General features: G+C 35.7%; 1 protein-coding gene across 3 annotated transcripts in view; it reads left to right on the forward strand.

Moving 5' to 3' along the window:
• The window catches only part of LOC148597758 (uncharacterized), a 49,439-nt gene that overhangs the window by 26,463 nt on the left and 5,873 nt on the right, over positions 1–17,103 (forward strand). For all 3 annotated transcript variants that reach the window (XM_088562415.1, XM_088562416.1, XM_088562417.1), the window contains 12 exons: positions 74–184; positions 900–1,010; positions 1,528–1,638; positions 2,365–2,475; positions 2,993–3,103; positions 3,830–3,940; positions 4,460–4,570; positions 4,862–4,972; positions 5,484–5,594; positions 13,146–13,256; positions 15,666–15,776; positions 16,073–16,183. In XM_088562415.1, the coding sequence (XP_088418541.1) occupies positions 74–184; positions 900–1,010; positions 1,528–1,638; positions 2,365–2,475; positions 2,993–3,103; positions 3,830–3,940; positions 4,460–4,570; positions 4,862–4,972; positions 5,484–5,594; positions 13,146–13,256; positions 15,666–15,776; positions 16,073–16,183 (1,332 nt within the window). The remainder of the gene's footprint in view (positions 1–73; positions 185–899; positions 1,011–1,527; positions 1,639–2,364; positions 2,476–2,992; positions 3,104–3,829; positions 3,941–4,459; positions 4,571–4,861; positions 4,973–5,483; positions 5,595–13,145; positions 13,257–15,665; positions 15,777–16,072; positions 16,184–17,103) is intronic.

The following is a 17,103-nucleotide window of genomic DNA, read 5'->3' on the forward strand; positions in this document are numbered from 1 at the left end:
TATTGTGACATACCTGTAACAGTTTGAATTATGATTCAAGCAGGAATGTATCAGATATGATTATCTTATTTAGCTTCTATTTGTGACAACACACCATGTATGAATGGCGGACAGTGTACACCCACAAGTCCGACTATGTTCACTTGCGACTGTCAAACGGGGTTTTCTGGACCACTATGCAACAGTGAGTATATGTATAAATGACAAAAAAATTTTAAATATTTAAACTTTGATAACTGAGATACGTCATGCAATAAACGTCTGTTTTATTTGTATCACACGTCTGAGTTTTACAAGTGTAGTTACGGGAACCAGTATTTCAGTGGAAATCAAAAGAATATAATACAAAGATAAAATCTGGAGAGTGAAGGCAGACACACAACAAATTACATGAAATAACTAAAATTACACTACAACAAATCAATATTAAACGGGCCAACTCCATGATCACTGGGAGCATAGACCTGGTGCACCGGTCGAGTAGGTTGCCTTCGTTTTTCTTGAACCACGCGTGTTGCTCATAAAAAGTCAACTCTGGTGTAGACAAAAGTGGAGAGGAAAACTATGAAATATTGAGTAAAACAATTCTCATGGTGCAGATCGATACACCATAACGATGCACAAGTTCATAAAGACGACCATAAAACTTTTGTAATGATGATTTAAATCCTATAGCAACATAACTCTGTCCCAGAGGTTTAATTGATAAAGGTGAATGTTTCAGACACGTAGAACATTTCTTGTTGCTATCGATTTGGGTTACATACATTTGCTGTGAACGTTTTAAAACAAAACAATGGACATGTGCTTTGTATAAATATCCCTCTTTAACGAAGTAACCTGTTAAACCGTGATAGTTTTAACATACAACAATACATGAGTCAACTGTTTATTTCCAGTTTCTGTTTGTGACGGAGCTACATGTAACAATGGTGCCGAGTGTGTTCCTTTCAACACAACAGCGTACGAGTGTAACTGTACATCAGCTTACTCGGGACCACAATGTGATGGTAATTATACTGTTTCGTATGTTGTACTATAAGACAAAAATGATTATTTCGGAAAAAATAGTAATTTTATTATAATTTACAAGAACCTCTGACTTATATTAAATGTAGACACCCAATTTTTTATTATGGATATTCAGTTGGTTTAACGTGGGTTCACAGCATTTAAGCGCCAGGTTAAAAGATGTTACATTTAACCATATGTTTGACTATAAGAATATTTTTTCTGTCTAAAGGCAAAAAATAACACGCCTTCGTTTGATGTTCGACTGTAACTAAAGAATGTAAATCATCATTGAATTCGTGTGGCTATTTTTTACGCTTACCATTTAAGATTATCGTATCTTTTCAAATATTCCAACGTTCCTTGTTTCAGTATTTATCAGAATTAAGTTCTGTAATTCTAAACGTCACAATCCTATGTTCGATAGTTCACTACCATGACATTATTGTGACATACCTGTAACAGTTTGAATTATGATTCAAGCAGGAATGTATCAGATATGATTATCTTATTCAGCTTCTATTTGTGACAACACACCATGTATGAATAGCGGGCAGTGTACACCCACAAGTCCGACTACGTACACCTGTGACTGTCAAACTGGATTTTCTGGACCACAATGCAACAGTGAGTATATGTATAAATGACAAAAAAGTTTTAAATCTTTAAACTTTGATAACTGAGATACGTCATGCAATAAACGTCTGTGTTTCATTTGTATCACACGTCTAAGTTTTACAAGTGTAGTTACGGGAACCAGTATTTCAGTGGAAATCAAAAGAATATAATACAAAGATAAAATCTGGAGAGTGAAGGCAGACACACAACAAATTACATGAAATAACTAAAATTACACTACAACAAATCAATATTAAACGGGCCAACTCCATGAACACTGGGAGCATAGACCTGGTGCACCGGTCGAGTAGGTTGTCTTCGCTTTTCTTGAACCACGCGTGTTGCTCATAAAAAGTCAACTCTGTTGTAGACAAAAGTGGAGAGGAAAACTATGAAATGTTGAGTAAAACAATTCTCATGGTGCAGATCGATACACCATAACGATGCACAAGTTCATAAAGACGACCATAAAACTTTTGTAATGATGGTTTAAATCCTATAGCAACATAACTCTGTCCCAGAGGTTTAATTGATAAAGGTGAATGTTTCAGACACGTAGAACATTTCTTGTTGCTATCGATTTGGGTTACATACATTTGCTGTGAACGTTTTAAAACAAAACAATGGACATGATGGACATGTGCTTTGTATAAATATCCCTCTTTAACGAAGCAACCTGTTAAACCGTGATAGTTTTAACATACAACAATACATGAGTCAGCTGTTTATTTCCAGTTTCTGTTTGTGACGGAGCTACATGTAACAATGGTGCCGAGTGTGTTCCTTTCAACACAACAGCGTACGAGTGTAACTGTACATCAGCTTACTCGGGACCACAATGTGATGGTAATTATACTGTTTCGTATGTTGTACTATAAGACAAAAATGATTATTTCGGAAAAATTAGTAATTTTATTATAATTTACAAGAACCTCTGACTTATATTAAATGTAGACACCCAATTTTTTATAATGGATATTCAGTTGGTTTAACGTGGGTTCACAGCATTTAAGCGCCAGGTTAAAAGATATTACATTTAACCATATATTTGACTATAAGAATATTTTTTCTGTCTGAAGGCAAAAAATAACACGCCTTCGTTTGATGTTCGACGGTAACTAAAGAATGTAAATCATCATTGAATTCGTGTGGCTATTTTATACGCTTACCATTTAAGATTATCGTATCTTTTCAAATATTCGAACGTTCCTTGTTTCAGTATTTATCAGAATTAAGTTCTGTAATTCTAAACGTCACAATCCTATGTTCGATAGTTCACTACCATGACATTATTGTGACATACCTGTAACAGTTTGAATTATGATTCAAGCAGGAATGTATCAGATATGATTATCTTATTCAGCTTCTATTTGTGACAACACACCATGTATGAATAGCGGGCAGTGTACACCCACAAGTCCGACTACGTACACCTGTGACTGTCAAACTGGATTTTCTGGACCACAATGCAACAGTGAGTATATGTATAAATGACAAAAAAGTTTTAAATCTTTAAACTTTGATAACTGAGATACGTCATGCAATAAACGTCTGTGTTTCATTTGTATCACACGTCTAAGTTTTACAAGTGTAGTTACGGGAACCAGTATTTCAGTGGAAATCAAAAGAATATAATACAAAGATAAAATCTAGAGAGTGAAGGCAGACACACAACAAATTACATGAAATAACTAAAATTACACTACAACAAATCAATATTAAATGGGCCAACTCCATGAACACTGGGAGCATAGACCTGGTGCACCGGTCGAGTAGGTTGTCTTCGCTTTTCTTGAACCACGCGTGTTGCTCATAAAAAGTCAACTCTGTTGTAGACAAAAGTGGAGAGGAAAACTATGAAATGTTGAGTAAAACAATTCTCATGGTGCAGATCGATACACCATAACGATGCACAAGTTCATAAAGACGACCATAAAACTTTTGTAATGATGGTTTAAATCCTATAGCAACATAACTCTGTCCCAGAGGTTCAATTGATAAAGGTGAATGTTTCAGACACGTAGAACATTTCTTGTTGCTATCGATTTGGGTTACATACATTTGCTGTGAACGTTTTAAAACAAAACAATGGACATGATGGACATGTGCTTTGTATAAATATCCCTCTTTAACGAAGCAACCTGTTAAACCGTGATAGTTTTAACATACAACAATACATGAGTCAGCTGTTTATTTCCAGTTTCTGTTTGTGACGGAGCTACATGTAACAATGGTGCCGAGTGTGTTCCTTTCAACACAACAGCGTACGAGTGTAACTGTACATCAGCTTACTCGGGACCACAATGTGATGGTAATTATACTGTTTCGTATGTTGTACTATAAGACAAAAATGATTATTTCGGAAAAATTAGTAATTTTATTATAATTTACAAGAACCTCTGACTTGTATTAAATGTAGACACCCAATTTTTTATTATGGATATTCAGTTGGTTTAACGTGGGTTCATAGCATTTAAGCGCCAGGGTAAAAGATGTTACATTTAACCATGTATTTGACTATAAGAATATTTTTTTCTGTCTAAAGGCAAAAAATAACACGCCTTCGTTTGACGTTCGACGGTAACTAAAGAATGTAAATCATCATTGAATTCGTGTGGCTATTTTTTTACGCTTACCATTTAAGATTATCGTATCTTTTCAAATATTCGAACGTTCCTTGTTTCAGTATTTATCAGAATTAAGTTCTGTAATTCTAAACGTCACAATCCTATGTTCGATAGTTCACTACCATGACATTATTGTGACATACCTGTAACAGTTTGAATTATGATTCAAGCAGGAATGTATCAGATATGATTATCTTATTCAGCTTCTATTTGTGACAACACACCATGTATGAATGGCGGACAGTGTACACCCACAAGTCCGACTATGTTCACGTGCGACTGTCAAACGGGGTTTTCTGGACCACAATGCAACAGTGAGTACATGTATGAATGACTACAAGTTTTGAATTTCGTAACTTCAATAACTGACGACTCGACGTGCAATACACGTCAATTTTTCACTTGTATCACGGGAACCACATTTGAGTGGAAACTAAAAGAATATAATCCAAAACTAAATTCTAGAGAGTGAGCAGACACACAACAAAGAACATGAAATAACTAGAAAAAAATACAACAAAACAATAGTAAACGGGCTACCCGGACTCCACTTAACACTTTGAACATGGACCTGGTGCACTGGTCGACTTTTTTGTCTTCTTTAGCTTCTATTTGCAACGGAGCTACTTGCAACAATGGTGGCGAGTGTGTTCCTCTTAACACAACAACGTACAAGTGTAACTGTACATCAGCTTACTCGGGACCACAGTGTGATGGTAATAATACTGTATCATATAGTCTACTATAAACAAAATGATTATTTCAGATTTATTATTTAATAATTTACAAGAAACCCTGATTTATATTTAATTTAGGCACCCACAATTTTAAAGTCGATTTCATTGATTTAACGTAGTTTTATACATTTAAGCATCGAGTTTTGAAATGGTGTTTCATTTAAAGATGAATATGACTATAATAATATTTATTCTATCTTAAGGCAAAATTATCACGCCTTAGCTTGTTGTTCGACTGTAACTAAAGAATGTAAAGTATAGAGTTAATGTGATTATTTTATTTAACATTTAAAATGTTTTTATCTTTTCAAAATTTCATACGTTCTTTATTTTAATAATTTCAGTATTTCTGACCTGAATTCGATTCTTAACTTCTAAACGTCACAATCCTATTTTCGACAATCCCTACTATTACATTATTGTGACATACATGCTAAAGTTTGAAGTTTGATTCAAACAGGAATATATCAGATATGATTATCTAATTTAGCTTCTATTTGTGACAACACACCATGTATGAATAGCGGGCAGTGTACACCCACAAGTACGACTACGTACACGTGTGACTGTCAAACTGGATTTTCTGGACCACAATGCAACAGTGAGTACATTATATTGTACTACGTTCCAGGAGATAAATTCATATTTCCTTAAGCTATGACAAGACACGCTACTCCACTAGGTTTTTTAGTAAGGGCAATGATGAAGGAAAATAGTCTCCAGTTAATGTCATTTATTAAAATGATGTATAAAATAACAGAGAAAATATGTACATATATATACATTAACTGAGAGTACAAAAATAGTGAACATGACACTATATTACAGAAAAAAGTAAATTATTCCCCTAAAGATTTGGAGAGTCTCCTTACAACAAAAAAGAGATGGCATTAAAAACGGCCATAAAACGACATGTAAAAAAACGGCCACTCCCAGCAATTCATATATATAAATAATACACACAATAACAGCGGATCAAAGAAAAAGGTGTTAGAAAGGGGTGGTGGTGGGTTAAAAAAAATTCACCAGTAATAAAAATAGACTTCTAATGTAGAACAAGTGGCATGGCACTAATATTGGTGTTGTGGACAACCAAGGAGCTTGTACTTTGGCATGCTGAAATTTGAAACGAGACAACGCATCAGCCACTTTATTGGATTTACCAGCTATATGTTTTGCTCGGAACCAAACATTGCACTTCATTGCTGCAAGCACTAATCTTCGTACTAATCTCATTACCACAGAGTGTTTACATGATTGTTTGTTGATTATGTCAACGACTGCCTGATTGTCAGACAAGAAAAGCACCTTAGAGTTAGTTAATTCATGTCCCCAAAGTTCTAAAGCTAAAACAATAGGAAAAGGTTCTTTGATAGTGATATCATAAGCAGCCAAGACAGGCGGCTAACTCTCAGCAAACCAATTATAACCAAACACCGCAGCAAAACCAAGACTACCTGCTGCATCAGTATATAAATTGAAATGTTCCGCGGATAACCAATGGTCAGACATAAACATTCATTTCCCATTAAAACTATCAATAAAAAGTTTCCATGCTGCTATATCAGCTCTCGCTTCACGGGTCAACCTTTATTTTATATAGTGGCTTGGAAGGTAAGGTCAATCAACCTCCTTTAAAAAGTTCTTCCCGGACAAACAACAATACAAGCATGGTTAAGTAAACCAATCAGACTGTAATTCTCTTAACTGAATTTTCTTACAGTTGTAATTGGAAATTAATGCAGTGCGAATTTTTCTATTTTGTCAATTGACAACCGGAGTTCCATATTCTCTGAATCAACAATAATACCATAAACCGAAAGTACTGAAGTAGGTTGTACAGTTTTTTGTGTTTTTATTGGAACTCCAATTCTTTCACATAATGACAAAAATTGATTGAGATCATGTAAACATTTGTCAGAGTGGGGTGGACCAACAAATATAAAATCGTCAATGAAATGTGACACACCAGCAGCATGATATTTTGTTTCACAATCCATTGTAGAGCACATGAGAAAGATTCAAATATTTGGCAGCTACTGCTTGCTCCCATTGGCAAACATTTGTCAAAATAAAAGAAATTATTCCATGTAAAACCAAGTAAATGATAATTAGAGGGATGCACAGGAATTATGCGAAAAGCATCTTCAATACCACATTTCGCGAGTTTACTAAAGCGGCCATGATGTTTTACTAGATTGACAACTATGTCAACACTATGGTACTGAACTGTAGAATTCTGTCTGGGAATTAAGGAGTTTACTGAACTATCTCTGGGAAAGGAAAGGTCTTGAATAAGACGAAATGTTCCAGGAACACTTTTAGGCACTAAACCTAATGGTGAACAAACCAATTTTGGTAAAGGGGTTTTTAAGAAAGGGCCAGCAATTCTCTGTTTCAAAGATTCCTTAGCTAATATCTCATAAACAATGTCTGAATTGGTTATGGCTGATTTATGTTTTTTTTTCTATTCTTGATGATTGGTCACCCACAATGCCTAATTGGAATCCTAATCTACAACCAGAAATAAGTTTATCCCTTTTCAGTACATCATATCCTTGCAATTCAATTTCTAACATATCATGATTTACTGGGCTTGGGAGTGGTTTGGGATGGGCGACTTTGTCTTTGTTCTCTGATCCAACAGCTCTGTTGCACTTTGAAGCAGGGTGTGGTCCTCTACACAGCTTGCATGCATGGGCGTAATTGCAGTTTTTTCTGACACAACTCTCATATTTGTTGTAGACATGGCATGTGCCACGTCTAGAGGTACCAAGAAAGGGCTAATGTTTGTGGGATATTGATCGGTTACCCTGTTTTGAAGGGGCTTTGAAAGACTTCATATACATAGCCTTTCTGTATATGTTATCTACCACCTTTTGTCATGGTTGCTGATGTTCTTTCCGCAAGACTCGGAAGGACTCATTATAATAATGGAAAGCTTCGTTTCCTCGTAACTCAAATATCTCCCTTATGATACTCATGTTCTTAAGTAAATTTGCGGCTTCCATTTGAAATTTTCTTAAATATATTGCCATAAAAACGTGAAAGGCCTCATTCCAATCCAAGAAAGACAGTGATTGTTTTGGCTTAAATGAATGCAAACGATTTTGTACAGAAATCTGACCTGGTGTTACTGTTACAGCCCAAGAGTCATTCTCAATATTTTTGGCAAAAGTAAAGATAAATCAATAAAAACATCACACCATATTTTATCCCTAATTTGTTTAGATACTTGGGCATCAATAGGCATACCTGCTGTAAAATATGTTACTGGTGGATGTACAGAAGCATTTATGTTATTACATTCTCTAACTGAGGGTTCAGAACCTAAAATATTGTTAATAAGTGCACTGATGTTACTACATGTAGACACATTAGTAGACGTAGTGGTGTTCTGTTGATTATCAATACTTGTGTCTATCTGTGGTGTTGGAATGTTCTGGTCCATATGGCGGTTCTGATTTTCTGCTGTCTCCTGAATATTGATAGGGGTTGGCTCAGATGTTGGTATATGTACATGTGTACCTGCAGCGAGTAAAGTACATTGTTATGTACACTTAATAGAACAAATGGACATTGGTAAATATATTGATAGGTACATTCCTCAATGAAATAAGATACATGTATGTATTGTTACATGTATATAATCAACCAATAGTCAAACAAAATCATTGATGTAATTGAATAAAATCATGTTTCGTATTTGTAAATGATGTTTATTAGAAACATACAAGAAGTACCAATGGACAAATACTTGTATACTGACATCATATGCTATTCATGAAAACTGTATGAAGATTGGGTGTATGCAAAATATATTTATCAAACATAAAATAAGTTAGAATAACTTGCATTAACTAGTAGGAACAACAAAATGTACATGTAAAATGTATCTGGACATCCGGGATAAAATATAAAGTGTTCACGTATATGTACATGACCAATAAATTTGAGCTATGTCTAAACTGAAACATATTGTTCCGACATATAAAAAAATTGCTGCAAAAATATGTCAATATGACAGTATAAACAAGAAGCAGCATAAAGATAAAAAATCAGATATGTGCATATTAACAAAGGCACTACAGAACTTGCACCATGTACCAAAAAAAGGGGGTACCATGTACCCAGATGTCTGTCAAATATGAGAACATATTCCATGTACATGTCAGCACCATGTGCCACAAAAAAAAAGAGACATCAAAATAAGTGAAATGCCGATGAAAATGTGACACAAAGGTAAATCAAAATAGATATTACCGAATGAGATGCATGAAGAATAGCACTTCTAACGCTCCTGGAGAATTTTGGCATCCCGTGGTGGTTGAGGTGTACACAATCCCATCCTAAGTGACTGCAATCCTTCCAGAAGCCACGATGGTGCCAGAAGATGATGTGGTCTAAGGTCTTGGTAAAAATGGTAGTTTGAAGACAAGTGTTCTTGTATATTACTCTCTGGTTAAAATAACCATCGACACGGGGTCCTTCTGCTCGATGCAAAAGTTCACCAATAATTACTAATTTAACACCCAAACAGTAGTGTAAATAGTTGGAAAAAGCGATAATATTGTTTACCACCTCATTTACTGGTGAATTTGAGCGACCGTTGCCACCAAGTTGAAGATACACGATGTCTGGTAGTAGTGGTAGAGATGAAAAATCGTACAGATCTGATCTCTGATGAATTAATTGTGGTACAGTAAGGCCTCCTTGACAACGAAAGTAAATATTGAATGCATTGTGATAAATTAGTATGATAATTGGATGAACGACAGAAATTCCTCAATCTACATATATAGCTATGTCCTATAATTGCAACTTGGTAAACCATGTTCGGATTTCATATTTCCGGAGAGGTAGCACACATGCGCAGTCCAGATAGTCTAAATATAACTTCATATGAAGCAACAACAAATATTGCATAACCAGTAAAGAGTATATTGCTCGTTCAACAACGTCACTAATCAAAATAAATCACCAAAAAAATGATGGCACTATATTCCGAAGCAACGCATGTTGCGTCCAATTGCACATGATAAAAGTAAATGTAAACTTAACATGTGTTTGTATTTACAAACAGCGTCATCCAAGTCCAAAGGTCATGATGAAGACAAACGGAACAAAATGAAAGTTTAAAGAATCCAGCGCATAAGTGAAGTCACAAACACGGTCAAAAATATTCCTTGAGTCAAATTATCAGCTTCAATTCACGCACATAAAAATAAAACGATAAGCAACGCAAAAAAATAAAAAAAATCACCAGTAATAAAAATAGACTTCTACTTGATAGTGATATAGTGTAAGTGTCATGTGACCCCTTTCTAACAGTTTTATTGGTCAACTCACATTCATGGGTCACCAAAGGGGAAACTTTGGCCTTATAAATCATTTTATTTTCAATAAGTTGTTATGTATTTAAAATTTTGTAACTTTAATAAGTGTCATACATAGTTGAACTTGTAATATTATTCCATGCACGTGAAACATTTCTTGCTCCTATCGCTGCTAGCATTTGATGTTGACGTATGAATGAAACAATAAATCTTTTAACATATTTTGTCAATGAATGACCTACATAAAAAAAATACCTTTTTCTTTATATTACATGTGGCTGGAATTTCAAACTGAAGAGGTTTCCAGCCATGTGTAAAACGTTTCTTATCGTTGTTGATTTTGGTTGTTAATGCATAATTCACAATAGATGTGTCATTGTGAATAATCAAACAAAGATTCGAGTTTTTAATCAAAAGAATTTAAAGATATAGATTAGACAGGGAAAGCAGACACGCACAATAAGATTAGACAGGGAAAGCAGACAATAAAGAACATGAAATAATCTTAATAACGCGCACAAAACAACGATATTAAATGAGCTTCCTGGATTACAAACTATGAGTATGTACCAGGTGCACTGATGGAGTCTTTTATAAACAAACGCCATGAGTATGTACCAGGTGCACTGATGGAGTCTTTTATCACCAAACGCCATGAGTGTGTACCAGGTGCAGTGATGGAGTGTTCTTTATAAACAAACGCCATGAGTGTGTACCAGGTGCACTGATGGAGTCTTCTTTATAAACAAACGTCATGAGTGTGTACCAGGTGCACTGATGGAGTCTTTTTTTATAAACAAACGCCATGAGTGTGTACCAGGTGCACTGATGGAGACTTTTATAAACAAACGCCATGAGTATGTACCAGGTGCACTGATGGAGTCTTTTTTATAAACAAACGCCATGAGTATGTACCAGGTGCACTGATGGAGTCTTTTTTATTACAAACTATGAGTATGTACCAGGTGCACTGATGGAGTCTTTTTTATAAACAAACGCCATGAGTATGTACCAGGTGTACTGATGGAGTCATTTTTATAAACAAACCCCATGAGTGTGTACCAGGTGCACTGATGGAGTCTTTTTTATAAGCAAACGCCATGAGTATGTACCAGGTGCACTGATGGAGTCTTTTATCAACAAACGCCATGAGTATGTACCAGGTGCACTGATGGAGTCTTTTTTATAAACAAACGCCATGAGTGTGTACCAGGTGCACTGATGGAGTCTTTTTTATAAACAAACGCCATGAGTGTGTACCAGGTGCACTGATGGAGACTTTTATAAACAAACGCCATGAGTATGTACCAGGTGCACTGATGGAGTCTTTTTTATACACAAACGCCATGAGTATGTACCAGGTGCACTGATGAAGTCTTTTTTTATAAACAAACGCCATGAGTATGTACCAGGTGTACTGATGGAGTCTTTTTTATAAACAAACGCCATGAGTATGTACCAGGTGTACTGATGGAGTCTTTTTTATAAACAAACGCCATGAGTATGTACCAGGTGCACTGATGGAGTCTTTTTTATTACAAACTATGAGTATGTACCAGGTGCACTGATGGAGTCTTTTTTATAAACAAACGCCATGAGTATGTACCAGATGTACTGATGGAGTCATTTTTATAAACAAACGCCATGAGTGTGTACCAGGTGCACTGATGGAGTCTTTTTTATAAACAAACGCCATGAGTATGTACCAGGTGCACTGATGGAGTCTTTTATCAACAAACGCCATGAGTATGTACCAGGTGCACTGATGGAGTCTTTTTTATAAACAAACGCCATGAGTATGTACCAGGTGCACTGATGGAGTCTTTTTTTATAAACAAACGCCATGAGTGTGTACCAGGTGCACTGATGGAGTCTTTTTTATAAACAAACGCCATGAGTGTGTACCAGGTGCACTGATGGAGACTTTTATAAACAAACGCCATGAGTATGTACCAGGTGCACTGATGGAGTCTTTTTTATACACAAACGCCATGAGTATGTACCAGGTGCACTGATGGAGTCTTTTTTTATAAACAAACGCCATGAGTATGTACCAGGTGTACTGATGGAGTCTTTTTTATAAACAAACGCCATGAGTATGTACCAGGTGTACTGATGGAGTCTTTTTTATAAACAAACGCCATGCAAGAATTGTTCATAAAAAGTCAAGTTCTGTGTAGACGAAAGAGTAAAGGCTAACTATGAAACGGTGAAAAAAATAGATCCTCATGGTGCAGATGGATACATCATAACGATTCACAAATTCAAAAGACGACTATAAACCTTCTGCAGTGATGATTTTAGTACCGTAGCAAAATAACCCGGTTCAAAAGCCTGATTGATAATGATTAATGTTCCAGACACGCAAAACGTTTCTTGTTCCTATCAATATGGGTTGCTTATGCTTATTGTGAACGAATAAGTACATAAAGTATGTCCCGTGTATAAATATCGCCTTTTTACGAAAAACCTACATAGTCTCTACTACTTGAATAGCTAATTAAATGTTTATCTTCTTCCTCTGCTGCTATGCCAGTATGACTCTCCGGGATACTGTATTGTCCATGATGGTAGAATCCTTCTAAAGTACAATGCAAGCTTAGATAGACTCTAGCTGACGTATAGATCTCTCTATAGGTAACGTCATCAATTTTCTTCTCAATAATGAATGGACTTTTTCACGGCTATGTCAATTTCTGACTCCTAACTTACGTGTACGTACTGGTTAGTAAATCCATACTGCATGTCCTCTTTTGAATGATACCTTTCTTAATCCGTAATATTTTAACATATCACACATGAAGTTTTGTTTTTAGTTTCTGTTTGCGACGGAGCTACATGTTACAATGGCGGACAATGTGTTCCTCTTAATACAACAATGTATGAGTGTAGCTGTACATCAGCTTACTCCGGACCACAGTGTGATGGTAAGGATATTGAATCTGTAATTATAGATGGTGTTATAAAATGAGTATTTCATTGAATCTCTTATTCAGTAATGTAGTATTAAAACATTTAAGCTTTTATAAGGTTGATTAAAACCACATTTAATCATATGAATTATTATATTATATCGCAAAAATTAAAGCGACAATCATGGCCTACATAACTAGACATTAATGTGTTTTATTGACACATTTTTATTAAGCCAATTATCCAATTAGTACGTGGGCTGAGCTAACCCCCGTGCACCCACCCATTAACCATAATAGCTTTTCAGCTACCCTTATACCTTCTATTTACGAATCATTTTGTTGCCAAAAAACAAATGAAGCAGTTTTGTACTTTCGGACTATTTTTATACCTCGATGAGGCAAAAATCCGCTTTTATTTTTTCATTTTATTCTTCGGTCTTCTTCCTTCTCCAAAAAGAGGTAAACTGACATAGTTATCAACATGTATTCCAATGTCTCAGGTTTACAATGGTATCAAGAAAGTTGCGGTAACACTTAGGTAACACTAAGAAATGATTTATTTGGTATTTTCTGTTTAGTATCATCACGATGCATACTTTTAGGGATCTTTTAATGACTTGTGGCGGTTTTAATTGTCAGAATTTATCCAAAACATTTTCCCGTAGAAAGTTGCGTAAATTCGACTCTGCAACGTATTGCTCAACAAATGCTTCTTAGATTTTGTATCATTCGATAGATAATTTTTTTTCGACATCAATAAACCACGAGATACTAATTTACAAGAAAGAATTTTTAAAAAAAATTAAAATAATACCCTTTCCCCTAGAAAATTGGTATGAATATCAAACCAAATTGTTCGTTCACAACATACCGACACTGTAAAATTCATATTTTAGGCGCCCCGTGCAGGTTCGGGTGTCAAAAGAAAAGGCCTGCAGCAGCGCTAAGCTTGTTGTAAAAGGCGACTAAATAGTGCTCATACCCTTAGCCGGGGGCTAGGGCGCTCACCCACAGAGCAACTGGGTTGTGTGCCCCAGGTGGTGGAATGGGGGTACCCCTGGCGTGTTACATGCTGGGGTTGTCAGGCTATAATACGAAAAACCTGACCGCAAACCATAGTGGTGCACCGTGTTGGGAAAGATGACACGTTCCTCGCACGTTAAAAAACCTTACTGTGGTATTCTCCCGGAGTAGGAACCATAGGGCTCTGCCACAGAAGGCTAAATTGCCCGACCCTACCCACCTCTCCTTATTTCCAGTGGCAATCAAAATTTGTCGACTCCATTGTCTTTGTGTCCCATCCCATTTTTCGTTTCATTACCATTTCATGTTCATTTTATCATTCACTTCATGTTCATCGTCTGAATATAGCTGAAATATTGCTGTTCGGGCGTTAAACCCCAACAAACAAACAAAATAAAACATATTTTAGGCATTTATAATTAAGATAATGGTGTACTCAATATATCTGATCAATTTAGGAGCTTATATTTTGTTTTGTTTTGTTTTTTTGTTTTTTTGTCTTTTGATTACAATTACTATATTGTCAAGAATATTTTGGCAGATATTTATAAAGCGTTGTTATAGTCATGTGAAATATTATCCAATAGAAATGACGGTTATGATTACCAGCAGAGTAGCCAAATTTATTAACTTAGAAATGAAAAACAAGATTCCTAAATATATCCTTATTGTCATGGAAACCTTTTATTACTTTTGTAAAGCCTAAAAACGCAAGTTCACGTACATTAAATAGGAAAATCATGCGCTGAAAAAAAACTAACATTGGATATTTTGTAAGAGTATGAAATGCAGTTATATTGTGATGATACACTGTGCAATGAGATTTTCATTTAAAACTTTTTGAGGGATATGTATTTTTAATTTTGCCCCGTGCTGGTCCGGGTGTCAAAAGAATAGGCCTACAGCAGCGCTAAGCTTGTCGTAAAAGGCGACTAAATAGTGCTCAGAACCCTAGCCGGGGCTAGGGCGCTCTGCCCACAGAGCAACTGGGATGTGTGCCCCAGGTGGTGGAATGGGGTACCCCTGGCGTGTTACACGCTGGGGTTGTCAGGCTATAATACGGAAAACCTAACCGCAAACCATAGTGATGCACCGTGTTGGGAAAGATGCTACGTTCCTCGCACGTTAAAGAACCCTACTATGGTATTCTCCCGGAGTAGGAACCATAGGACTCCGCCACAGGAGGCCAAATTGCCCGACCCTACCCATCCCTCCCTATTTCCAGTGGCAATCAAAATTTGTCGACCCCATTGTCCTTGTGTCCCGTCCCTTTTTCATTTCATCATCATTTCATGTTCATTTTATCATCCATTTCATGTTCATCGTCTGAATATAGCTGAAATATTGCTGCTCGGACGTTAAACCCCAACAAACAAACAAACAAATTTTTAATTTTAGCTTCTATCTGTGACGGAACCCCATGCTCGAATGGAGGACAGTGCACTCCGACAGGTCCTACAGAGTTCACATGTAACTGTTCAACTGGTTATTCCGGTCCCACTTGTAATGGTAAACTGGTTTAAACAAAGATTATTTTTTATTCGTACTATAATCTGCATAGAGTAGTATCACAAAAGTTTATTTAATAAAATATATACATTGTTGTTTAGGCTTAAAGTTTGATGTCAGGGTAGAAGTACAATCTGTTACTAGGCGCACTTACTTTTTGATTGGTTAATTGGAAGACGATCAATAAAGATTGTTGAGAGTTTCAAACATGTTAGACAAGATTTATTTATATTCAATTATTCTTGCCGGTGAAAAGGCAGTGAAGTTCCGGTTTTATGGACTTTTTTTATCTTTAGCATATGTGTGTAACCCGAATCCTTGTTCGAACGGAGGTGTCTGCGACCCCCTTGATGCCACATCGTTTACGTGTAGTTGCCCGGCTGGTTTCTCTGGGGACCAGTGTCAAGGTAAAACAAAATGTTTATAGCTCATCCCATAACAGTCAGTTATGAAATCTAACGTTTCTAATTATGAAATGAAATACATTTCATTCTCATAAACTTAATATACTGAAAAAAAAACGAAATTCAATTGAGAAAATTGTACTTACAATCTTTCTAGAAATCTCGTTCTAGATTCATTTTTGTGATCTACTGTTATCGCCAAAAATCGAAGACCGATTTGATTTTAGGTTGCTATTTCGGGTTTTTCAATACAATGCATAAAATTTACTGTTTTGTATGGGTAATTCACCTATTGAAGAAATAAGTAAGTGGTAGTAATTGTACGAGTCAGGGAAATTGGGAAAATTCAGAAACATGCATGCATGACCATACACTGACATTTTTCATCCAGATCATTGACATATTCACCCTAGCCATTCCCCTTATATACACTGTATATCTGTCATTTAATCAATTTCAAGGATGATTTATCTATTTGAAAATACCACTATCACCAGATTTGTTCACAAAAGAAAATGTGAGGTTTTATACTGAGATATTTTCTCTTTAAATATTCATTTGTGGTCATTTCAATGAAATTATAACTCAGTTTACAAACGTAATATGTAAAATCTTGTCTTCTTGATTCTGGTGGTGCAAATGGTCAACTTACATTTTCAAAATGGTGGTTTTTTCGTACCATATTTCATGTACTGCTTGATTTGTACAGAGACTAACACTTGAGCGTTATACAAGTAGCATTTCAAGTACGCTTCTAAGATCTTCGTTGATAAAATTGTAGTCTTAACTCTTTAAACAAATTTTGAAAGGATCAGATGGTCACGTGACTACACTTTCAGTCATCCAAGATGCATTAACGTATATTCTTCTATATATGGTCTGAGAGTTTATACATGGCTGCTCCTACTTTCCTACATTTATCC

The sequence above is a fragment of the Perna viridis genome, chromosome 14, assembly GCF_037379345.1.
Source record: "Perna viridis isolate PV_CMFRI_1.1 ecotype Kerala chromosome 14, ASM3737934v1, whole genome shotgun sequence".
Taxonomy (NCBI): Eukaryota; Metazoa; Mollusca; class Bivalvia; order Mytilida; family Mytilidae; genus Perna; species Perna viridis.